Source organism: Acanthisitta chloris, unplaced genomic scaffold, assembly GCF_000695815.1.
Source record: "Acanthisitta chloris isolate BGI_N310 unplaced genomic scaffold, ASM69581v1 scaffold5617, whole genome shotgun sequence".
In the NCBI taxonomy this organism is placed as follows: Eukaryota; Metazoa; Chordata; class Aves; order Passeriformes; family Acanthisittidae; genus Acanthisitta; species Acanthisitta chloris.
Window position 1 is genome coordinate 65,779 of NW_008683067.1, and position 27,573 is coordinate 93,351.

Consider the following 27,573-nt stretch of genomic DNA (forward strand, 5'->3'; position numbering starts at 1 on the left):
TGAAATTTTGGTCATCTTTGAAGAACTGATTTATTCTCTTCTTACGTGCAAGAATTACTGCTTGGGAACATAATTGAGCTTTCAAACAACAGATCAGATATAAGTTACTATCACTAGCAGAATTTTGTTCATTCCATGGTGGCCATAAGTCTTGAATAATGCGCTGACCCTCAAATTTCACAAATCCTTAAAAGCCTATGTGCATAATGTTACAGGCTGCAACAGTCAGCTGGTGGCATCAGAATACAAAAACATGAAAGCAGCTGCTCTGGGTCAACCAAGGATCCATCAAAACCACTATTGTAACAGTAGCCTAAAACCAACATGACAGTAACAGTATAAAAATAGGACAAAAATATACACTCCTTTTCACAAGAAGCTTCCCTACCATGCATGAGGCTGGGCAGGTCCAAGATGGGCTTGGAAACAGGGTTTTGCTAGGGAATGTAATGTTCTGGTAGAACCCTTGTAAATGAAAGTCTCAGCTGGACCTTCTGCCACTCAGTAACTTCTTTGCCATTTCATGATACTAATCCTGAAAATCTAGGTAGGATCATGTAACTGTGATATTTTGGCTCACAATTTTTCAGCTGATAATGGATCAGGACCAACTTCTTTTGCACACAAGGGACAGCAGACTTTGCATGACACTGAAAATGCACAAAATCTAGTCTTTTCAAGTTAAAAAGCATAAGACATGCATTTAACTTGCAAATCTCACATGCCCTGCCTGAGACATGAGAGACCAGAAAAGACATAAGAAAATATGAACTGCTGTATGGGATGAGACTAATAAGGAGTAGAAGAAAGAGTGGATTTATAGTACACCATAACAGTGTTCTCATGCTAAAATCAAGATATATGTTATTGTATGCCCGGGACATCAGGTCCATTCCTGATGTGATAGGAAATGAATCTACTTCTTTTGCAATGTCAACCTACAGCATCATGTAGCCATCAAGATGCTGCCACTGAAAAACTTGCAGCTCCACATTACAGAATCCAAAAATGTGTGCATCATCCACCTCTCATTGAAATGCCTTACAAATCAGGCACATAGGGTAAGCATTTTGGTTATCTGAGGTTTACTACTATAGAAAATAATTGCATATATTTGCATGTGGCTTCTAAGTATCACAGTTTGGAAAGACTGGCCCAGGATGGTAGTTATGAAACATGAAAGCATGTGGAGACATTAGCTGATGACATCAGACAACACACTCAAGTAAAAGCTCTATCATCTTTGGGAAAGGAAACAGAAATTTTTTTTCACTGTAATTAAATGGGGTCAGAACAGAGAAAAGAATCTGTTAATATTCTGCATTGAGGCAAGATTACTCAGCCAGCTATTGTGCTAATGCAAATGGTAACAGTTTGTTGCAGATGTGCAGGGGAATATAATACAGCCAAATCATCTGAGTTTTTTGCAGTAAGAAACTCCACACATAAGATGTTTGTGGACTTAATAAGCATTAAAAAGAGAATTTTAAGCACAGGGCCCCTTGTCTCAACCATTAAAACTGCAAACGTTCAGTTGTAAATGTTATTTTGACAAGATAAAGATGTAGGGTGACTCAGAAATCAAAATGCAAGAGGCTAAGGGATTTCAGGCTTTTATATTGACCATTTCAAGGCAGACAGAATCTTTTTAGATTCTCATCACTTATTATATTGATTGTAATTATTATTGTAGCATAGAGACAAAGACTGATAGAGTAACTGTAAAAAATAAGGATAGTAAAAAAGAAAAAAATGGGGCTAGAGTCTCAGTTACAAAAAAAAGAGCATTGATATTGTAGCAAAGAACAATAATCTACTTTCAGGTTCATCAAATACATGACAGATATTTTGCTGGCATTAGTGCATCTTAGCTAAGGTCTCAGTAGTTTTTTTTCCATAGTGCTCCACAGGTTTCAGAAATTTTCTCCACAGTTGCCCTCAAAGTTCCAATGAGGTGTATAGCTTCCCATCAGACATATAAATTGCCCTTCCCTGGTAATGTCCATACCTGGACTAAAATGGTCAGGTGCTCTAAATCACATAGCACCAAAGAACATGTTGCATCACTTCCTTTTCTAATAATAATGTAGAACCATGTAATTGATAAAAATCCCATGAACTTTTTATCTCTGGCAACATTCTTCTTTTATAAGACAGATCATATAACGATTCACGATTAGTTTACCATCACTACAAATTGTATTTTGAAATAAAACTATACATATCAGAGAATGGTTGAATTTAGAAGGGACTCTGAGCTTGAAAAGAGAGGTTATGGACCTCTGGAGGTCACCGGATTTAACCTCTAGGTTAGGACCACACAGAGTCATTTGCCCCTTCCTATGTCCAGGTGGCTTTTGAGCATCTCCGAGGCAGGAGACTCCACAACCTCTTTGAGCAATCTGTGCCAGTGCTTGGTCACTCTCACAGTGAAAAAGTGTTTCCTGATGTTCAGAAACAACCTCCTGTGTTTCAGTGTGTGCCCATTGCCTCATTTCCTGTCCCTGGGCACTGCTGAAAAGGCCCTGGCTCCATCCTCTTTACAGTCTCCCTTCAGGTATTTACACAAAGCAGTAAAATCCTCCTGAGCCTTCCTGTCTCCATGCTGAAGTTCTGAGCTGAATCCCAGCTCTCAGCTTTTCTCCACAGCAGAGACACACTGGTCCCTTTAATCACCTTCATGGCCCTTTGTTGAACTCTTTACAGTATGTCCATGACTCTCTTGTACTAAGGAGCCCAGAGATGGACAAAGTACTCCAGTGGTGGTCTCACCAGTGCTGAGTAGAAGGGAAGGAATTCCCACAAACTGCTGACAACACTTCTCCTAAGGCAGCATAGGACACCATTAACCTTCTGTGCTGTAATGGCATATTGCTGGCTCAAATATAGAAATATATTGAGATTTCTTATTTAAGGATTGCATAAATATATTTCATTTATTTAGATTACCTATTAAATACAAAATGGTACCATCATCAAACATCAAATTAGCTGGTAGGCTGATAAAAATTATACCATTGATCTAGATTAATTACATCAATTAATTTATTTTACACAGATTGAAAGATAGCTTGCAAAATTGAAAGAGTGAATTATAGCATTAATGAGTAAATAGAATAGACATACAGAGTGGAAACTTCAGCTTATTAAAGAAAAATAAAATACAAGCGTAGGAAGCAGAAGGAAAACAGGGAAGTGGAGAGGATTATAGCTGAAGAGGGAGAACTGTGTCAAAACAGAAGGAAGAAGAAAGCACACAGGGGAACTGGAGATGTCCAGAAATAGTTTTGAAAAGTGTTAGAAGCCTGGTAATCATTAGGCATAACCAAAGGCGGAAGGAATGACATGTTGACTTTTGGAGGAACTTATGAAGTGATGCTTTTTGTAATCACCCTCCAAGAAAAGTAATTAATTCTTTAACATAATAGTTTTAAAATTAAATATTGCAATTATTTCATGGAGGGCAGAAATCTCATAGCATTATGCATGTGTGCTAAGCCTGTCAACTTCAAAAATTCAGTTTTTGACAAAGCTACCACAGTTTTATATATACCTGGAGTTGTGATTTTCAACATGCACTATGCAAGCACCTGTATAAGAGTGGATGTCTTTGCACAAGCATCCTGAGTGGAGAGTGGCTCCATCAAACAAGAATATCAAATCTTGTCTCAATACAGGAATGAAAAATTATATATCAGATTGAACAGAATATTATGAGATACTATCACATTTTTTCTCCTCAAGCTTCTTAAGAAAAGACATCAGATTTTTTCTGGCTATGTTAGAGAGCTAAGTAAAGGAAAAAACCACCCCAGAAGTAGAAATGTCCCAACAAAAATGCACACTATGAGCAACAGTTCTGTCTCCTCCCCAAACTGCATTATTCCATTAAAAATCATTTATTGTAGTAACCAAGAAATGGGGTTTTAGGGTATTTAGTAGCCACATCTTGACATTTAGAAAAATAGCTGTATATCAAGTATCACAGTTATACACAGTACAATAACAATATAATCATACAAAACAAAACACAATCCATCAACCACAATTTGAATATTTCATATGCTTCTGCTATTCGTATTTTAGCCAGTACTGGAAGCTCCAAAAGCCTGGAAGAAAGTTTCTTCTTAAGGGAAGACTTTAAGAAGAAATTTTTTTTAACAGTAAGATAAATTAAATCATGTTCAAGAATTTTTGCAATTATATAGAAAGCTGAATGTTCTTGAGGTCATGGTTAGGCTTCTAGGAATGTAGGTTAATACTCAGACTGTATTCAAAGGCATACTGTGCTATCATTATTCCAAACTAAGACGTAATTTACAGGCAGCTACAATTAAAAAAAAAATCTCTGTCCCTCATCTTCCTTTCCCTATTCCACCCCTTGATTTTACTCTTGTAAAAATAAGGTTTTAAATACTTGAAAATAAATTTATTTTATTTTCATTGATACCAGGCAATTCCAAGAATAGTGCAAAACCAGTTTTATTGCCAAATTGTTTCAAACTCCATTTCTAAACCAAAGTAAGGGAGGGCTCCTTGTAGAGTGCTCAGCACATGTGAAGCCTAGATTATTTGTCCCATTTGGGCTAATATGCGTAACTGAAACACAGTCAGAAGTATTTCATAAATTAGGACACTCCTTCTGAGAAAAACAACTTCATTTTACGGGACTATTTGTAATCTAGCATTTTACAATCTTGAATTTTGGTACGGAGAATGTAAGACAAAAAAATCTCACAGCACGCTCTACAATACCATTACTTCGGGCAGAAAAGACTAACTTTATGACAGACATTTTCACAAATCCCTGAGGGATTCAGAAGAAGCGAGTTGGACTAGAAGTCAGTAAGGCATTTTGAAACAAGCTAGTGGAATCTCTTAGAACACACTCACCCCTCTGAAAGAATACTCTTCAGTAGCAAATGTTCAATAGTGCTCAGCACTCCGTAGGGCATGATAATAAGAAAACTATTATGGAACAAATTTTTGAAGGCCTGAACAACAGCAGCTATGCATTAAAAGAACCACCAACAGTGAAAGATTAAAATTATTCTAGCTGCAAGTCTCTTCTGGATTTAGGAAATACTAGCAAGTCTGGAAGCACAGAAATGCTTTAGTTCTATGCATGTACATGCACATGTTAGTATTTACATTATATATAAATAGATGACTATTGTCCCAACCTCTCTAGCATGGGGCATTAGCTTTTGGGGATAACACAGTAAGCTTTAGGTATAAATGAAAAACATGAGATATACCACAATCTAAGTTTCCAAATCTTAGCCAAATGTGTTGAGATGTATAAAAATCAAAGCAGAATACTCAGTGTTGGCTCTTGAGCTACTTAGACAAAATGTTTCCAAATTTTAATATTAAATACACAATTAGATACTCAATTTCCTGGTATTTTTCCATCAAACTAAATCTAGACTGTAATAAACACTGTATGAAGCCTCAAGCAAGGAAGATCTAGATCTGATTATTATAATCCTTCTTTTTATAAATTTGGCAGAAAAACATTCCAAAACTTCCAAGCTAGACAAAGTCCCTCTTGCACTTATCTTCAGAAGTGTAAGATCACCATAAGTACATTTTAGCTCCTTTTTAACAGGAAAATATGTTTGCTAGCAAAAATGAGATTATGGAGCTTGTTTAGTATTAACTTCTGCCAAGCATAAACAATGTTTCTCTGAGTTACTACTGAGTCATATGGCTAATGGCAGTAACTATTATCACTTCATTTTCTGCAAAATGGCTGAGGCTCCAAACCTCCCACACTTTCCCCTTGCGACAACTTGGGACTGTTAAACAATCACACAGTGCCTCCTTTCAAAATCTCATACGTAGTATAGTAGCATGGTGACATCATTACCCTTCAACAGCCCTTTAGAACGAGCTTTTTTAAGTTTAACTTTGGCTCAGCTCAACACTATATTCCCATGAACACTACTGTTCAATAGACTCAGCGTTGAAGACCACAACTAACACATTTTTTAAAGAAAGCTACTTTTTATGAGCAGAATGCAAATATAACTGAAGACTGAAGTATTTTTATCTGTAGCAGGAAATTGCTGTGCTTAATACAGGATTTGGAAAGTCTGACTATATCATAACCGGGTTTAGTGCAAACTCTTTTTGGACACACAATTATACCTATTCAAGACAAATGAAACTGCTGACAGGAACCAAGGAAGTAAATTACCAGCTATTATTTTGCCTGGTCACAATGCATTGCCTTAGCTCATTTTTCAGTCTAATAGAGAATATGAATTTCTAAACTCCTCAAATTAGCATACTAGATCATTGCATTCAAGTGTTCCTTCACTAATAATGATTTTTTTCTGCTGACTAGGTTTTATGGAAATGAAAGCCAAATCTGTAGTCCTACATAACATTCTCTTCTTCTCAAATTATATGCCAAACGTTTTCATACAGATATACATCAGAGTTTTCACATGAATACCTAAATGAGACACGGTGTTTTAGCAAACACTGAAAAATGCAAACCAGCACCTTTAGATATGTTCCTTTGGGCTGGATGTCAGGTAAAAGTTTGGCAACCACATAGAGTCAAAAATCATGAGCCAGCTGCATGCAAAATTTCAAACCACTAGATGTTAATGCAATAATTAATTTCCAGTACTTTTCATTTCATTTCTGGTGTTGAAATATTCAGAGTATCCATGTTTTCCAACTCTTGCCTGCAGCTACAGGCTGGAAAAACATCAAAAATACTAAAAGCATTATTATGTGGTGGTTCCAGCAACTGAGCTTTAAGAAATCAGGAAACTGGTGACAAAAATCACACAAAAAAAGCAATACGGGGAAGCATCATTAATGTCCTCATTACTGCTTTATTCTCTTAATTGTTTTAGGAAGTAATAAGGTAAAGTCTTTCTGTAACAATTCCTGCAACTGATACATTGTAACTTCCACAGTTCAAAGAGTTATGTTTAAGGAAGTAGCTGAACTTCCTCAAAGTGTCCACAAGGGATGAATTCAAAGATTTCAGGGCATTTGTACCTTTCCTTTGGCAAATGAAGCATTGCCATGCTGACAGCATCAGAGAGTCACTCTGAAAAGGTGTCTTTCCAAAATCAGTCATTTTTGATTAAGGCAGGTGACCAAAGCTTGCACATCACACTGTTCACAGCAAGTAGGCCTTCCCCTGTTTTCTTCTTTCTTTTTGCCTTGCAACAAGACCATTAGGAAAATTAGTGTAAGTGGTACAAAAGCTAAACAAACCGATTCAATTGCTACTGAGCTGACATGAAGTCCCTACCAGCTCTAGAGAATTTACACCGTTAATTGTACAATTAGATTAAATTTTGGTTCACAAACAAAAACAAAACACCCCGGTACCAATAGATCCACACCCTGCTTTAACAGCCTGAAAGATGATCCAGAGATGCTGACTTGGACAATGTCTAAAAAAGAATAATAATTTTGAAGTGGTTGCTTTGAAACATGTTGCTCCCAGCTTTGAAGTGCACGCACTGATGCAGCCAGTTATAACTCGAAGTCCAGCAACAGCAACACTACTTAAACTCTTCTTCAATACTTAACTGGTTGGGGAAGGTCTATTTCTTTTCTTTCTTTTTTTAAAATAATTTCTTCTAGGACAACCTTTGGTGAATTAGAGAGAGGTTCTAAAATTTCTCACTGAAGTGAGGACTATAGTTACATTCTGGCTCCTATTTTACATTTGCTCTTAAGTTCTGAGATCCCATTACTTTGTGGAACAGGTACAAACCAGCCAGATTTGCTTCTCGTTTAAACCAACCAAGCAATGAAACTTTGCTGGCTTTGATGGAACTTCTGACTTTTGGCAATAACCATCAAGGAGTTCATCCTCATCAACGCTATGAGAGATTTTAGACACTGGAACGGACTGCCCAGGGAGGTGGTAGAGTCATTGTCCCTGGAGGTGTTAAAGGAAAGACTGGTACAAACCAGCCAGATTTGCTTCTCGTTTAAACCAACCAAGCAATGAAACTTTGCTGGCTTTGATGGAACTTCTGACTTTTGGCAATAACCATCAAGGAGTTCATCCTCATCAACGCTATGAGAGATTTTAGACACTGGAACGGACTGCCCAGGGAGGTGGTAGAGTCATTGTCCCTGGAGGTGTTAAAGGAAAGACTGGACTGGACAAACACCACTGACCTATTCCAGGTAAGTATGTCACCCAAAGAACCAGGAGGTAAATGCTTTATAATCTTGAGTCAGTTTGAGATACTGTAAATCTATAACAGTGTAATAAAACAGGGAGAAATTTCTCCTCCAAAGAAATGGAATTTCTTTTATCTCCCTGAAAAAAAAAGTAATTCAGATGTTTGGAAGAAAACTAACAGAAAAGTAATATATTATTATTTCACAACATACTCCGCCCAAAAAACATTATTCTGGAAAAGACGTATGAATCAACTTTTCTTTAGAGCTTGAAATTCTAAGAACAATGACTTGTTTAATAAAAAAACTCCAGTTGAAAGAAATGCCCAGCATGTTATAAAATTTCTCACAAAACACACTGCTGTTTTTTGGGTCATCTCTATTTCTGAATTCTGCAGAAATGATAAATCCTCTTTTCCTTTTCCATGCCACAGCTGCAAGAAAAAAATGAACTTTATCTCCCAAGATTTTTCAATTTATATGTCAAGGGCTCATGATCCACTGGCTTTCCCTGCTCTCAAAAGAGGTATTATTGCAGCCTACACTCAAACTGGCATTGGATTGCAGAGATGATTAAGAAAGTCTGGTATCAGAATAATCATGTGCTGAGTGCTGTGAATTACAGCTGATAGCATCTATTCCTACATCCCACAGAGAATATACAACAATCACCTTCAATGACTATGAAAAACTGATTCTGAATGTCAGTATTTTGTATTATCAAACTGACAGTCTGTAATGATCTTGAAACCAACTTCCTTTAGCTTCAGACTCACCTTCCTTTATTCTGCCACAGTACTCTCTTTTAGCTAGAAACCTTCCACCAACTATTCTAGCTGTCTAACCAGAGCAATGATTTGAAGTCTGACACAGGACTTCCTCAGTAGATGGTTTTTTATCTGTGGAGTTTTTATGGTCCATAAATTCTTCAGCCATCAGTTATCAAATACAATCTTTTTTCCTGTTGCAAATACATTCAAATAGTCCTACTCATATATCATTCCTAGCGCTAAATGGCAGAGTTGCAAACTGATTTTTAGTGCATCTCTCCTGCACAATCTTGTGCAAGGCTTGAAATTTATCCTCTATATTTGACCAAACTGTGGGTCTTCATTGCAAGGCATCACAGAAGTTGTTTATTCTAGCTTAGATGTTATAAAGAGCAGTTGATAAATGAGGAGATAACAAAATAATCTGGTCCATAAATTCAGAGCAAAAATAAAAAGCTGGAATTTAACCATCTTTGTGGTAGTTTATAACTAGTTTTGTTTTAGGAACCCTTTAGACATTTGCCATGTCAAGTAACGGATAAATGTAGCAGCTTTGTCAGTTTTGAAGATACTATAGTATTAAAGATAGATGCAGTCTAGCTTCAGGGCAGCTATGCTAGATCTGATCAAAGCTGCTTGGCACTTGCCTCTAGTCAACAGCTAAGGTTTCATTGTGCAACTTTAGAAGCAATGAATTAAGCAAAACTGTTTGACAGTTTTTACAGTACTCTTTCTACTGTGCTGAACTCTTCGTATAAGTAGGTTTGGCAACCGACTCAAGATGGTCACATTTGTATATGACAGAGAAGCAGAATAATTTAACAGCCAACTGCAGTTTTCATCAGAAGTTCACACTAATGTGTGACATGGTGTGAATACTGATGTCATTGGAAACTCCTGTGGTCTCTACAATACATGATAGTTCAAGCACCTATGTTTGAGTTGCAAGTCATGCCCCTTGTTTGAACTTCTTGAAGTTTTAATAAATCTGACATGCTGTAAAGCATCTGCTTTGCTGTTCTGAGGCTGCTGTTCTGTGTAACTATGTCTATGATCAGCTAAGAATGCCAAGGAATGCTCATAGGAAACCAAGAAATTTTAACTTGAGTTAAAAGGCTTAAAATGGACAAACATATGAACAGTGAAGTTAATAAGGTTGTACAAGAAGAAAGATCTCACCGGAATAGTCTTAAAAGATGATCTAAAAGTTTGCTACTGTGTCTGCAATATTTCTGTGCTGTCAATGGATGTGCCCAGCTTGAGATGAAAGTGTCAGACTTGAAGGTGTTGTGTAAGGTTGTACAAATTCAGCCTTCATTTGAACTCCAATAGCCTTCTACCTGATTCACACTGTATAAAGAAACTCAAATGGATAAACTCTCACATTAAACACTGAAGATGATGTAAGATCCTACCTTAGTGGAGAGCACTTTAGATCAGACTTTGGGGGCTCCTTCAAAATCTAAATTATGACAGTTTAGACACACAAAATTAGTAAGTTTAGGAGAGAGGACTTATTATAAAAAGCATAAAGGAGCCCCTTTGGGAACTAAACATGTTGGTGCAGTATTGTGTCCATCATAGTTAATACTCCTTCTATGCTTGATCATTTGGTGCAGAATGTTATAGTGACAGAGGTATAGTACTGAGATAACTCCATGGAATTGCATAGCTATTTATATGCTACTACTCATTTTAGCTAATTTATTCTTAAGACTGTGCCCAGAAAATTCTTTAAACATACCCGTTTTTAATGGGTACAATACCATGTAAAATCAATGCAGAGTGGGGATGCTCTGTTCATTATGAGCAACTCTTGCTTTCTATTGCTCTTTGCTCATGTGCCCAGTTCTTTGACAAACATTATCTGCAGTCATTTTTTTAGTTCTTCAGAATGAACCTGGAATTCAAAGTGTTCAAGTGGGAGTTCTTTTCATTAACCTCAGAGATGCAGGAATCAGTGGTGTCCAAACTTTCCAATTTGAGATAAAATTATCTCAAATTATCTCAGAAAGCTCAAAAAAAACCCCAAAATAAGGCAAAACCAAGCAACAATTTAAAAAAAACCCCAAACAAACAAACTGAAAAACCCCCAGCAGACCTTTTTTTCCTCTTCCCCTCCTTCTGTGCTGGTTATGAGAGGTAAAGATGCAAAACCATGTAGAAGCTTTCTATGAAGGACCTTCAGAGCACAACCTTAAAAATCAATGCAGTTGATTTCAGCCTAGTTCTAACACTGGCAGCCACTTGATCAAGTGAGAGCAGCTGGGGAGATTGTTCCTCCACATATTCTCTCTCGGCACTCCCACTTCACTCCTGTAGCCATCTGGTGCAAGTTAATTAAATTAAATCTGGCCTGCAGCAGAGTACTGGAAGCTGCTGCATTTATGAACTGGGCAGTGTCCCCTTCCAGAATTATTGTGTGCCCCTCTGAAATAATTAGACAGGAATAAACCCCACAAGAGAGTGAGTTCCCCACGTTAGCACTCGTGAGCTATGCACCCATACAGCAAATCACAGTTCTTCATCCCAACATAGTACTTTGTGACCTGAAAATATTATATCTGCACAGCACCATGCCAGATCTAATAAATCCTGTCTCTCAGTAGGGGCCATTAACTCCTGCACAATGTTACGCTGACACTTTTAAACTTTGTGTTTCTTGAGCTACCTTATGCAGCACTGAGTTGGGAGCCTCTGAACTACACATTACTGTGGAAATGCCCACTGTGTGCCAGATTTTAAAAGGCATTGGAAACCACTCAGTGAATCAGCAAGTGTGGATAGACTTTACCTTCTACTGCTGGCTAACAAAGTCATTTATTAGGACTCATATGTCCCTATATGATTTTTTTCTGTCTAAAGAGCTAAAGAACAGGAAGAAGCCCTAACTCTATTTCTCGATTTTTTCCTCTCTCCTCTTTCCTGGATTCTTTACTCTCCATGTTTGCCTTCTCTGCTTGTAGGATAAGAGTAAACAACTGTTGAATTCCTGAGGCTCTTTACTTAGGCTACCTTAGGTTGCCACTATCAAGCAAGCAGACCACAGACCATTCAAAGTGATTCTCCAGAATAAGAAAGCTATAATTAAGCATACAGAGAGGCCATCACAATCAATTAAGTTACAGCAGTGTAATGAGTTCCTACCTTAACAGCCAAGCAGCAGCAATTCGCTGCATGTACAGTGCTAGCCTATTGCAAGTGGGAGGGTGATGTATACTGAGCTAATTTAATTTGCATTGGTACTGTACAGGGAGTATGAACGTGGTTACTGGACTTGATGGTCACCAATGCAAGTGAAATAACTGGTGACATCTAGACTAGAGGCAGCCTGGGCTGCAGTGATCCTGCACTGGTGGAGCTCTTATCTGATCTGGACTACGGGATATGGGTCAGGCAAAGAGTAAAGTCGGGACCCTGAATTTTAGGAAAGCTAAATTCCAGCTGGTCAAGGAATTAAGTCAATGGGAAACTGCCTCCAGGGACAAGGGAACAGAACAGAACTGGTAGAACCTTGAGGACGCTTTCCATAGAGCGCAAAAAGCTCATGATTCCCCAGGTGTGAGAAATCAGGAAAGGAAGGCAAGAGACAGGCATGGCTGAGTTGAAACCTGCTGGTCAAACTAAAGGACAAGAAGGAGATGCACAGGCAGTGGAAACAGGGCCAGGTATCCTGGGAAAAGTATAGGGACTCTGCTCAGTTGTGTAGAGATAGGGTCAAGTGATTCCCCAGAGAAATCAGGAAAGGAAGGCAAGAGACAGGCATGGCTGAGTTGAAACCTGCTGGTCAAACTAAAGGACAAGAAGGAGATGCACAGGCAGTGGAAACAGGGCCAGGTATCCTGGGAAAAGTATAGGGACTCTGCTCAGTTGTGTAGAGATAGGGTCAAGAAGGCCAAGGTGCAGGCAGGAGCTGAACTTGGCAAAAGGCACAAAGAATAATAAGAAACGCTTCTATGGAGGCATGGCTGAGTTGAAACCTGCTGGTCAAACTAAAGGACAAGAAGGAGATGCACAGGCAGTGGAAACAGGGCCAGGTATCCTGGGAAAAGTATAGGGACTCTGCTCAGTTGTGTAGAGATAGGGTCAAGAAGGCCAAGGTGCAGGCAGGAGCTGAACTTGGCAAAAGGCACAAAGAATAATAAGAAACGCTTCTATGGGTATATTAGCCAGAAGAGGAAGGTGAAAAAAAGTGTACCATTCTCGATGAGTAAAACCAACAAACTGGTCAGCAGACGAAGAGAATGCTGAGGTACTCAACAACGCAACTCTCTTCCCACACCTCTTGAGTGAATTGACTGCAAGATGGGGACCTAGGGAACAAAGTCTCCCCCCACTGTGAGAGAAGATTAGGCTCAAGACATCTGAGGAACATGAACATACATAAGTCTATGGGACCTCACAAGATGCATCCCAGACTCCTGAAGGAACTGGCTGACGTAGTTGCCAAGGCCCTTTCTGTGATCTTTGAAAAACCACAGCAGTCCGGTAAAGTCCCAGGAGACTGGAAAAAGAGAAATACTGTATGCATTTTTTAAAAGTGTAGAAAGGAGAACCTTGGGAAATACAGACCTGTGAGCCTCACCTCTGTGCCTGGGAAGATCATAGAACAATCAGGATGTGGCCCTTGTATTGATGGTGTGAAAACAAATAATATCTGTACAGGCTAATAAGTTTATTGCTTAAGAAGAGATTTCTGTGCAAGGAAAGCCTTACTGAACTCAAAAAATCTGGGAGGCTGACTGCTCTGTTGTCAGGATATGCCTGAAGCAGATGGCTCTCCAGACCTGCCATACCCAGCCTTGTGATTTGCGAGAGGACATGCATAGAACTGTGCCTTACTGATTGATCCTAAGGGAGCGTCTCAGGCAGGTGAGTGTTTGCTGGTTTCTCTGCTGTGGCTGAAATAGCTGACACTATAATGGACCAAAATATCTCTTTGGTCAAGAATCTGAAATGAGTATGTATATGGCTTTTCCTCCTACAAGTGAACTGTAGTTTCAGAATGAGCAGAAGACAAGAACCAACAGGAGTTACTTCATAAGGGTATGCACAATAAAATTTGTCAAGTACCTTTTATGGACAAATTCAATCTGTGCACTTGGATCAGCTACAGCTCTTTTCAGTATTTGTATTTCCATGTGGATTAGCAGCTGGCTCTCCTTCGGTATTTTTAAACAACCCCGAATTGTATAATCACCATGGGACCATTCTAACTCATACTCTGGTCATTTACGAGGATTTACACTCTGGTACACTTGGTTATTCATTAAAAACAGATAACTCCCATAGGAGACACTGCATCACACGATACTCATGCTACTCCTGAAATATGGTACACTTAAGGAAACACACATGTTGAAAGTACTTATCTGGTCTAAGATATAACAATGGCAATAAATACATTGTGCATACAATCTCTTAATGATTGGGAAAACTATATGAAAGTCTTCCCAAGAAAATAGTTCCTATTACTTTAATTAAAAAGGAGGATTGAAGGATAATTTATATTCAGAAGTACATTTGCTCTTCTGCACTGCCAGTAATTCCCTTGTAATCCTTTGAAAATAAGTTCAAAATACATCCTTTCAATATGATAAAACAAAACATAAATTTCCACAGGCTGAATTGTCCTGATAAGACACATAGACGTTAAACCTTGCACTCAGGTATATACAGTCCATTACAAGATATGCTTTGGGGAGTGGTGCTGAAGGAGGAAAACTAAAACACAAATCAGATGACAACAGTGCTTTTCCACAAAAGTGTTTTGCTAATGTGATGAAAGGTACCCTCTAAAGGTCACTTTAGACAGATTTTATTTCTAGTACATGCATTTTTAAATTCTGCTTCAGTCAAAGAGAACAAAGTCTCTTAAAAGATTTAAAAACGTGACCCATCAGTTAAAAAAGCAAACCAAAACCACACTTCACTACAACAGCACTCCAAGGAAATTTAAGCTCCTTATATCTATCTAAGCTAAGTTAAAGGTTTCAATATAAGTAATACATTATTTTACAATACTCACTCAAACCCACAATTTTAATAATTGTAATCATAACCCACAGTAATATTTATTCAGTCAAAAAAGTTGTGTAGGAGCATTGTGACTTAACAATAAGTTGCATCAACTCCCATGCAAGATCCACCGTGCCATTTTCAAGGAAAATATAAACCCCAACAATGAACAGTTGCTTAAATTACATAAATCTCAGAAGGGTTAACTTCAGTAAGTGTTGATATTTTTTCAGAGCACTTTATTGCTTAGCCACTTACTTTAACTGACCTAATTTCAAACACATTGATAAAGAAAGAGGATGAGTCAACAGTCATATCATATTCACAGAGTTTTGAGAGCGATCTCAACCATCAAGCAATGTGGTTTCATCTAGTTACAGTGGAGAAATTCCTGCAAAATCTGCATGTTAGTCCTTGATGGATAGTAATTGGTTTCAGAATTAAACATAACTGCTACTCAAACTGATGTTCAAGTTTATATAGCTTATAAAAGCTATATCTAGCTACTTTTCAAATACAAGTCTAATCAGATTGCATTTTCCCTTTGGAAAATAACTAAAGGGATTGTTCCCAACAATGCAACAGGAAAATTATGGCAATTTTTTCAAACTCACACTAAGTTTATACTTGAACTCATTTCAATGAATATGAATCAAATGCATGCATAATACAGTTATTTGCTCTTTTAGCACAATAAGAAAAAAATGCACAAGAAGTATCAGTATAGGTTTTTTGCTTCTAAGAAAATAAATATAAAATATGATAATGCAAAAAAGTTTCTTGCTTTATTTGAGTTACTTTATAGTATACTATCAGCTGAGAGGTACACTGCATAAGTTTTATCTGCAAATCTAAGAGTCATCAGGTATAGAAGTGCTCCAATACAGGTACATACATACATGCATATCTCAGTGTCAATGAGTGCAAATGCCACCAAAATGTAACTACAAATTTGCTGTGCATTTGTATATTTTCCACTTTGAAACAAATAAAAACAACATTGTTTTTCCTGTAATTTGTAAATCATCATCTCTGACATAAGCATACAAAGAGGAGCAGAGCTATGACCAATGAAGGAAAAACATTTAATGTCTGAGAATTGTCAGAATAATAACTAATCCTGGTTTTCTCACAGTGACCTGATTTGAGTAGGAGGCTGGACTACATGACCTTCTGTGGCCCTTTCCAACCTAAACCTACTCATGATTTGATTTTCTTTTTCTTTATTATTATTACCAAACAGAGATGAAAAGCTTTGTTCTGTTTTTAGAAGCTGGCACAAACTTATTGACTAACTATAGTTCTTGCCTATGTGCCTTAATTTAAAATACTTAAAGTCTAGGTGCAGGCACTCTCACTGAAATGAGCAGTATATGTGTTTCATTTCTTTGGGACCTAGATTTCCTTTCCAATTAGTTTTCACATGCAGCAGTCCCTTCTGAATATGATCAGCTGAAGGGTAGAAAAAGACTCACGTTTTAATACTCACAGCACAATATTCTCTGTATGAAGCAGATGTTGACAATCCAGACAAGCAGAACTTGCAGCTGACAAAAGCCTGTTTCCTGAACAAATATACTGACGAGCATGCCAGGCTCCAAGGGTTAAGCCACACTATAAAACAGTTGGTGTTTCCTGGAAAGTCTCCAGATTATGCTGGACTACTATCTTGTCTCTTCTTGCTCCCACTTACTAGCTCCTTCACAAAATAAGTAGAATGGCCATTAACTAAAATACTCACAAAAACATTTGCTCATTACTATTGGTTTCCCAAGCTGCACTGTGCAAATAAGTGTTTTTCAGTTTACTACTTATAAACTGATGCCAAAGTGGGGTTTCCTTCTTTCTTTCAAAAGCCTTGAGTCATGCTTTATACTGAAAATTAAGGGTTATATTTTCAGACAACCTAAGGCCAGGTGTTCTTGGCCACAGTGTAACTGGTATGCACGAAGTACATCAAGGAGACAAGCCTGTTTGGTGATACCAGTATTCTAGCAGGGCTAGTACTCAGTGGAGCTACACTTCATGCAGCTTCTACCTGTCTGGTGAGCACAAAAATGGGCAGATTTGGTCCAATGCTACTGCAAAATTAACAGAGAGCTGCAGTACGCAATGACAATATATTGTTATGAATTGCATGTACTACAGTCTTGTTTAAAGTAGTGATAAGTCATGTAAACCCTAGGTTTCAGTATTACAGTGATAAGTAATACTCCAATGTCTTCAAGATTCATGCAACAGTAACCAAAGCAGTTAGATCTTACTGTTTGTGAATCTTGTCATGTTTCCCAAAGCCACAATACTTTCTGTTTGCTACCATCCCTCTTCAGATCATGCCTCAACTTACAAGATAATCTTTCCTAAGCAGGATAATTTTATCTTTAACTTGATACACATTTATGTCATGATGTAACTAACAATGGAATTAAATCCTCAATTTACTAAAAATGTCAGCAAATTAGACTGGACTTTAAGATTTGAGAAGTCACAGCAATTCTAAAACACAGTTATATAGTTACATCTCTGTAGTTCTTCTGCTGTTTTCTTGGACTTCAATGTTTTCTTGGACTGACATAGTGCATTAACTTACAATGGATGTACATCTTTTTGATCCTATGCATGATTTTGAGTTTAGAAGTGTGCACCATTGAGCCAAAGACAACTAAGTGAACAGACTAAAAAAAAATTTCACACTACTTAGTTAACCTGCATTTTGCAGCTTTGCATATTTATTAGCTTTTCATATTTAAAATATTTACTTGTATTAAGACTATAACAGTGAACAAGAGAAGAGTTACAGATGTCATTTATCTGGACTTCTGTAAAGCCTTTAACATGGTCCTGTGCAACATCCTTCCCTCTAAACAGGAGAGAGATGATTTGATGGGTGGACTGTTAGATGGATAAGAAAGTGCTTGGACAGTCACATCCAGATGGTAGTGGGCAACAGCTCAGAGTCTCAATGGACATCAGAGACAAGTGATGTCCCTCAGGGGTCCATACAGGGACAGTGTCATTTAATATTGTCATTAATCACATCAACAAAGGGATCAGGTCCACCCTCAGCACGTCTGCAAATGACACCAAGCTGAGTGGTGCAGTTGACACATCTGAAGGTCAGGATGCTATCCAGCAGGACCTGGACAAGCTCGAGAAGTGGGCCCATGGGAATCTCATGAGGTTTAACAAGACCAAGTGCAAGGTGCTGCACCTGGGTCAGACCAATCCTCAGTGACAATACAGGCTAGGGGATGAACAGATTGAGAGCAGCCTCGCCAAGAAGGACTTGAGGGTGCTGGTAGATGAGGTGCTAGACATGAGCCAGCAGCATGCACCTGTAGAAATAATAGTTTGGTATAGAGTAATACTCATGTATCAGGCACCTTAAAGAACTGCAGTCTGATTAAAGTCTAAAAGTACAGAGCTGCTTTGCTTGCTTGTGCAATACTTAATATGAAACATGAGAGCAACCTCAAGTATATAAATAAAACAGGAGCAATTACTCAGGTGAACAGGAGGAACATTTAAAAATAAGAGGTAAAAAAATTAATTATAGCAAATATATGGGAGAACATCAAGACAGCACGATTGATCAGACCACCGAACATTCTGTCTGCTGATTTCTCCATTGCTTGTAACTCAATCTCCCTTTTTGACCTAAAGAGGAGTAAACACCTTACCAGGAGGAGACCAGCCTGAATAGTAGGAGGTGGCCTGAATAACCCAAGTCTCCTTTCTCTAACTGCTCATAGTATGAGTCATGTTACACTCGAGCCACAGGGTAACATACATAACACTAACAGATACACAAATGCAACATTCCCATATGGTAATAACAGTTAAATCAATTGGTACTGGCAGTAAGAAAACATCACTATGTAATGTACGTGAAATCAAGTAGAGTATCCTCTTATGTTGCTGGCTTCAGTAGGAAAGAAATGAAATCATCTTTTACTGGCATTCCAGCTTGTATCTCTACAACTCTGCAAATACTGGGAAAGTGATAACGAATTCATCATCAACTGGAGTTGTACCACAGCCATATGGCCAGATGAGCAGCATTCCTGATAAACATGAAACTGAAGTACTTAGTAGGAAAACAAAATTTAACTCCATTTCTACTGCAAATGTGTAAAAAGAAGTTTTACTGTAGTGTGGAGCATAAATAGTAGCTGTAAAATGTACAGAAGTAGAAAGCATGTGACAAAAGCACTGTATTTGACCCTACTCTGCCAAAAATATCCTTACTTCCTGTGCTTAGTGTAATCCATCACAATATACAATCATCTTAGCTATATAATCCAATACTTACTTTACACATTTGTGTGAGTCTATATACCAAGAACATTAAGATGAAAGGATTTATTAACAGCCTCTCAACCTACATTTACAAGGATTATGGTTCTTCAGTCTCCCAATAGTGCTAACCTTACATTTTTTTCTCTTATTTCCTCAGTTTTAAAGTTCAATTACAAAATTTCCAACATTAGGAAAACACCATAATTTTTAAAGACACAGAGTCTCTTCCTTAGCCGTCACAACCTGCTTCATTTGACCCCTGTAACCAGTGTCTCTGCCTCTCACTACATCATAGGGATCAAATAAGCAACAAAACATTATGAGTCTAATGGGACAACGTGCTAACTAAAATATGATAATGGAATGGGATCCTAGACCAGCCCTGTGTACAGTAATAATTAAAATACACTGTAAGTCAGGAGTTTTATATGGACAATCTCTGTGGCTTCCTCACCTGCAAAGATAACCAGGTCTGGGAAAGACTTAACCCAGGCACTGAAAACACACTAACACACCTTCTTCCAAGAGCTTCTTAGGCTAGAGAAAGGAGTTTATGCTCTGGCTGGTGTTCTATACGACAGCACAGAAGCAGTATTAAGCTTTGGCATTCAGTGTGGAGAGTTCAAACCTGCAGTTTTCTACATATTTATTTTTCTCTCTGAAAACACAGGCAGGGAATTCCACACCATGGGAGAAGAGGACCTTAATCTTTAGGATCTACTGGAGCCCATGAAAGAGTACTACAGTCCTTTCACACTGAATTTGTATTTGTGGCAACAGCTTTCCTGATACGTAGTGAAAAACAGAAAGTAGAGATTTGATAAAAGATCTTCATATAGATTAGGCAATAACTCTTAGGAATGCCCACCACAGTGCCTTTGAAAAGGTAAATTTGACAGGCAAATCCTTAAGCAGTGACCTGAATTGCAGTGACTTTTAATCCTACAATTCTAAAAGGAATGGCATCTTTACCACCTGTTGCTCACCCACCTCTCCTACAAATTTTGAAACCTGCAAAAGTGTCCAGGATGCACAACTGAAACGACAAACATTTCAACTTAAAAGACAACAAAAACTCTCTACCAGTGACTTGTCCCCTCATTGGGATCTAAAAAACTGAACTCAAATTTGAAACTCCATTTCCTTTTTCAATTCAGCATCACTACTTAAGTCTTAGAACACCATGATAAAGAAATTTGAGTATTTCTTTTATTTACTTCTGGTAATTGTCATAAGATGGTCTAATGCTGAAAATCTTGGTATCTAACACTGTTCTGCTTGCACCACGTTTATCATAGTTTGGCCCCAATATTAAAAAAAAAAATATATTCCAGTTAATTGTTCCAGCTAACAATGCCACATGTAACTACATTTAATTTTAATACTGATCACAGCTACACTGGGTGTGCCACCTGCAGATAGGTTTATAATCATAATCTTTTCTACCATGTGCACAACAATTAGTTATTCCATGATCAGTATCATTTTCATGCTGAAGCTCAAACTGCAGCTTGTCATGGTTCTTCTACAACACACCTCTTGGTAAAAGCCTTAGTATCACACTAGGAAAAACAGTTTCACAGTTTACTGAGAGAAACACTGAGTGTTTCCCTGAAGTCTTGCCAAACAAATTAGGACTGACATAGTATTGCTATCTTTCAGCCTTGGCTGGCAGAGCTGAGACAGAGTTTCCCCTTCAGCTGGGATGAAATAGCTCTTTTTTAAGTCAGAAATAGGATTTAATTTAAGGAAAACTCATAAAGATTTTTGTGGCATGGACTACACTTACCTCCTGGGCAATGCCTCATGGCCATTTTACACCTCCTGGATTCTGCAATGGTTGGGCATGGTATCGTGTCTTTCGCTGGCTTCTTCACAATTTGTCTTGTCCTCGTCTCCAGGCCCCACTTAAATCCACATGTTTTGTTATTTCTGCTGCAAGTTCCCCACTCGCTCCACTGACCCACTTCACAGCCTTCTGATAAAACAAAAGAAAACATGAGTCAGTAATTCTTCTGGTTTGCTTTTTTCTTTTTTTCTTTTATTTTCAATTAGAATACACTATACACAGTTAAAAAGCACCACTTGAAAGTTTTACTTAACAAGCAGAAGCAAGAAACAAAATTCAAATCTCTTACAGAACCTGAATGTTTTTAGCCAGCATCAACCTAAGCAAAAAAAATCAGACTATCAAACTGTATCTAGAGATGTCATGTCAGACCCAATATACTGAAAACCCTCCTAAAATAGTGAGATTTATTTATTTTTTTCTCTTTCTAATAAACAAATAAATCCTATTTGGTTGTCACCTGGATTTGCAAAGCTCAAAAGTTCACATTTCAAGGTCCTCTCCATCATGAAATGCAAGCAATACTCTTGAAAGAGAGTCTGTTCTGACACAATTCCCTCTCTTCTTATGAATTCTGAGTTATAAATCCTCATACAAGGTGATTCTAAAGTTAAGAGGACAGAACCTTCTGAGGTACAACAGAGGGGCACTCCCAATAATGCAATATTTTAAAGTTTGGAAATAGTAGTAGTAGTAAAGAAATACAGACACAATTTATTAGTGAATATTTCTTGATAGGAAATACTAAGCATCAACTCGAAAACAGTGCCATATTTGAACCTGGCTGCTCAGCAAAAGAGCTGCTTCAGCAGCGCTGCTGTGCAAGAAGACTCACCCACACACTCCATAAGCTCTTCCAAGGCTGCAAATCCAGGGGGGCATCCTCGGAAGCAGCGGCCTCTGTGCGAGTAAAAGCCAGTTTTGCATTTGGTACAAAAGTCTCTGCTAAAGCAGGAGTCACAGTTTTCTATTCTGCATCCTGAATCAAAAGGGTCATAAGGAACAATGAAACAGCAAAGTTAGGGTAACACTAAAAATGAAGGGAATTCCAAAGTCATAAAATAGCAAATCCAGAAGTGCTATAATGAGGAATACTATAGTCCTGAAATCTATCTGCTCTATAGCCGAAATTAAAGGTAACTATAATTACTTACCACATTTTTGCCTACATCCTTTCAATCCTATTTTTTTTACATCAAAACTGTAGACAAAACCTCTAGTCTAGTTTAGTTATAGTTTAGTTATATTTGAGTTAATTAGAACTTCTGGAGGAAAAACATTCATTGTAAATAATTCTTGTGTTTAAGCAATTTTGATGAAACTGAGATGCAACACATGATTTTGGGAAGATTTCATGTATTACAATTATTGTCTTTAGTTGATCATTTATTACAGAAAGCAAGATAATCTTTTTTTCCATGAGTTGACCCTATAAATAGCTGAGTGGATGCTTTAATGTAGAGTATCTGATGTCTGTGTCTACAAATAAGGATGTGCTACTGAGCAAAAACTCTCAATTTTTCTGGATTTAACTCCTCTCTTATTAAGACACAAAAAAATAACTATTATTAAACTTCTAAGAGACATAATGCTATAACCAATAGCAAAAAAACCCGACAAACCAAACAACTATTGCCTTTAATGAAATAGTCTATTCCTCTGAAACCTTTAGAGAATTATCATAACATATTACAGATTCAGACCCAGCCTGTTCAGAAACATCCTATTCCATATTAAAACATGGCAGCTTAGAAAAGAACTAGACATCAATGATCATATGCACACCATACGTACCTACAAAAAATACCAGGGAAAAATGTGCCAAAGACTAAAAAGTATTAGCCACTATATTTGGAACAGCAATGATCACTTTACAATTAATTTTTAAAAATCTGGTTCTTCAACTAACATATTTTATATAAACCACATCAACTGTATCCTGTCTTCAGCTATCTGAAGTCATAGCAAGAAGCATTCGGTACTCATGTCATGCAACAATATACTAATAATTTTGGTCACATGTCATTCATGTATTCTTCATTCTTTTATAAAGGAAAAAATCATTAACCATAAAGACTTCTGAAATAGCTATTGGTAAATATCCCCCATGAACACTTCAAATTTAACCAATCTTTGTAAAACAGCTTTTAATATTTATTCTTGAACTTCAGCAGGTCCAAATAGGACACACCATAACACTTAAAACTGCAAGTGTGTGAGTTTGAGTGTGTAAAATTCTTTGTTAGCAATTAGGGAAATACGAGGTTTTTTTAGATCGGATTTCTTGTGGCATTGGAAAATAAATTAGGCAGACTGAAAGAAAAGATAAAAATAGATATTTCTAATGGTGGTAGACCTTTTTTTTGGCTAGAAGGAATGCAAGAATCAGTTTGAAGCCTCACACTGCCAAAGGTAAGCTCTACTGGCTCTGTTTAGACACAACCATACATGACCTGCATGCTACCAGCTCCTGTGTCCAGCATCTCTCAAAGGGGTTTTAGAACTTGTGTTCATATAAGCAGGACAAGTTGGGCTTCTTGTCCATAGTTTAGTTTATAGGAAATTCCCAGAAATGATTTCTTTTTCACAAGGGTTGAACAAGTCCCCAAAGAACAGGAGGTCAACATCCATACAGTGACCCTGCAAAATCACCTCCCCAGATTAATGCACTGCAAGGCAAAAACAATTAGATGAGCTGCTCTGCAGATATACCACAATACTTACTTGCTAATCTGGTCACTCTCAAGGTATATTGCAAGTATTTTATTAAATGCAATGCCTGAGTCAAACATACTGTGTGTTTAAATACTCAGAAAAAACCACATTTGTTCTCTCGTCCACCTACATGAGACATTTTGTAAAGACATCAAGGTTTTTCCAAATCATGTAGTACATTGATGAGGTGCAGAACAGAAAGAAAAAATAGCATCTTGCGATGCTCTCTCACATCCAAGTGATGCAACATTTTTAAATAAGGTTTCAACTGTTGCTTTCAAAACATGTTGGGGAGTAACATGCTAAAGGGCTTTTTGTGCATGTGGAAGAGAGACTAAATGAAAAACTTTCAAAACGAGCTGCCTTTTGATATGATATAGACACACTTAGCAGGTAAAAGCCTGCCTCAGTGGGATACCCTCCATAAAAACTATCTCTATTTAACATGTATTAATACCCTATATTTAAACATTAAGTGAATGAATCAATCTTTTTTCAGTTTCTTGATCATACTTCAGAACTCTCATCCTATTCACATTTTTGGCTTTACTTTTTATGTCAATTTTCTTTTGTGTCACAGTAGAGTCCTTGTCATGATAACTGCATTTTAGAGGCATTAGTAAGGGATTCTTAGGTGGTGGTTGGGTGGGGATTTTCACCAATGCATTTTATTTTCAGTTTCTTTCCTATGAAGATAAATTACTTCAAATATGAAACACCTACTATTTAATCTGTATCAGACACAATTTAGGGGAGAATACTGAAACAATTTTAGGGCCATTCTAAGAATTCTGAAATGAAAACATTCATTCACCAGAGTGATATTCATCACAATGTTTTGGGTTACTGGGTGCTAATCATAATGATAACTTAATACAATAACAGACCATACTGCAGCTGAAAAGATCAACAGGGAGTGACAACAGCTCCTTTTTGACATCCTCCATAGACTCAGTTTCAAATCATGTAGGTGCTGCTGCAGCTAAGCCTTGCATACAATTTTTATCAAATTGAATAACCTAAAAAGCTAAAGAGCAGCAATAGTCCAGAAGTTAGAAAAACTAACCATCTAGAAAACTATTTTCTGTCACAACAGCGGTTAAGAAATACTGAAAATTTTATAGAGTATATTATTTATGGTGCCTGGCTTCATTTTTTACATGGCTTAAATGCTTTGGGGATTTTTAACTTTTTTTAATAAAGGTGCTATTAGTAAATTATTTCAACCATTACCAAGGTTAGTAAATTAGAAGAAATGAATTCTTAAGATTCTTTTGTTTTTAAAGTTCAATATACCACTGTAAAGAGATAAGGAAACTGTACACATTTTTAGTTGGATTCCTAAGGAAGTCGATACTTCACTAAGAATATTAAGAGATCTTTGTTTAGAAATAAATATAATTGTGTTGAATTTTGCATTTTTTTGTTAAATCAACATCATTATCTATGTAAACTTCATTAAACCTAGGTCTCAATAGAAGTATATTGCAGATTTCTAAATTTCTTTGCATTCTATTATATAAATAATAAATCAGTTAACAATGATTAATCTACTGTGAAATCTACAGAAGACCTGTTTGACATAATGTGCGATAATGCTATAACAGACCCCAAGGAGATAGTGCTTAATATCCTGAACTGCTTTCTTCTGATTGCCACAGTTTTCAACCCTTCAGACATTCTGATATAGCACCTTATGACTAACTCTGGAGAAGGAAAGCAAAATCTTTTCTGCTTTTAAAAATCCTTGCCCATACCATACCTGCAGGGCAACAATGGCAGAGTTGAAAACCTGAGAGTCAGAACCTGAGAGTGAAGAAGCTTCATTGCTGCTGTTCTCACTTAGCTTGCAACAAGAGGTCTGTAGGTCAGGGCAGACACTTGAGCCCCTGCCTCTTCCTTCCATTATATTCAATCTGCAGTGTCTCATTAGGCATCTGCTTTCTACCCGACCCCAAATCCGTTCTGCTCCTGCTCAGCATCATAGCTCCCTATATCACACTAGCTCTCCTATCCTCTACACACAGCCATGACTTCTAAAATATTTGCTTCCAAGCTTTCACTTGAAAGGTACAAAACACCCTTGGAAGCTATCCCCATATGAAGACCCCACATCTTCTTCTGTTATCATCCTCACATAACTGGAGGATTTAAAAGGCACTCAGGAAGGCCCAGAGAAACCTGCTGGTTTGTCTGATTAGCACACTTCTAAACAGATGATACTTTTTAAAACATTGCATCATACTTCCCACAAGAGTGGGGCTAAAAGAACAACATTCTGACCTCACTGAAATCCATGGCAAAGGTCCTAATTTCTTCTAAATGCAAGGGCAGTTTTAAACTAGTAACTTTCTTATTGCATCAGATAGACCAGAGTCCACTGTAATTACTTTAATGGACAAAATTAATATTGAAAATGCTAAAGAAATATAATCTTTCATGATAAAAACAGATTTTTTAAGTGAAAAGTGAGAACTGAAGAAAAGCAGTACTCCAAAAGTTAGAAAAGCTAATTTTCTAAAAGTCTATTTTCAATCACAAGCTGTCACAGGAGTGGTTGTAAATTCACAGCTCCATGACTTCACCTCCCAGGGGAAAGGGTGGAATAGAAGTCACTACTTTGCCTGGTGAAGCTAAACTAGGCTGAAATTAGGCAGAAGTGATTTGCTCAATTATCTTGAGTGTTCAGACTTTATTAAGTGAATCAAATACTTATCACTTCGACAGAGTTCTGGAAAGTTGATTTATGAGGCAAGATACGTATCTTCTCCAATGGAAAGCCTATTGATACTCTGCAATCTCTTAATTTAGGCTGACAGGAGAGTAACAACATGACTGACTGACTGACATTTCAGTAGAGCACAAGTGTAGCTCATAGTATGTAAAAGTGCCTCCACGCTTCAGAGCAGTTACAGAACATGCTCAAGAAAGAATCATAACTCCATGAGCTAATACTGTGTCACTTCTCAGTCAGGAAACCTACCAAACTGAAGTACCATATTCTTTGGAGAGGAGAAAAAGAGTCATAATATTTCCATTTAAAAAGGACATTGTCATAAAAGAATCCAAAGACAGAAATTAAAAACATCTTTGGTTTCTGAAAAAAGAGTGGCAAAAGATAAGTTATGTACAGGACTTGGGAGCCAAATCTCTGTTGCCCTTAGCTTTCAAAGAGCTCTAGCACCCCATGGCAGTTTTGCACATGCACCAGATTTTGGAAAATAAAGTAATAACTATGAACCGTTTCACTTAAGGTTAAGGCAACCAATATGATATATAACAAGTGCATTTAGCTAGCCAGCAATAAAACATTTTTTACTTAGGATTTAACATCTCATTGACTCAAATATTCCTCTGCCATTTACTTGAATATCATTAAAAAATCTGATTGACATGGATGAAACTCACAATATTTATAGAAAACTACATAAATGGTGCATTAAACAACTCTGGAAGGACAAAGTCCAGATTACAAATCATGCTCAAATTAGAGCTACACTTTAAGAAGATGAATCACAGCGATATTAAAAGATTTTCATGACCTGCTTTGGCTTCCTGACAGACATGATAAGCCACTCCTACACACTCTTCTTTTAAAATGAGCATTAAAGAATTGACAGACTTACATTTCAGAAACGGAAACAAAAGCTCAGCACTTCAAAATACAAATTTAGATACTGAATTGAATTTAAACTGGAGTGCATGTCCCTGATTTTGTAAAAAAGTAGTGAACATGCTCCAGTAAACAGC

The 27,573-nt window shown here is 37.4% G+C and overlaps 1 protein-coding gene across 1 annotated transcript in view; it reads right to left on the bottom strand.

The window, feature by feature from the left end:
* RSPO2 (R-spondin 2) overlaps nucleotides 1-27,573 on the bottom strand; it is a 47,873-nt gene that overhangs the window by 14,777 nt on the left and 5,523 nt on the right. Inside the window, exons 3-4 of the mRNA XM_009078765.1 lie at nucleotides 21,944-22,087; nucleotides 21,049-21,237 (exon numbers count right to left, since the gene is read on the bottom strand). Coding sequence (XP_009077013.1) covers nucleotides 21,049-21,237; nucleotides 21,944-22,087 — 333 coding nt within the window. The remainder of the gene's footprint in view (nucleotides 1-21,048; nucleotides 21,238-21,943; nucleotides 22,088-27,573) is intronic.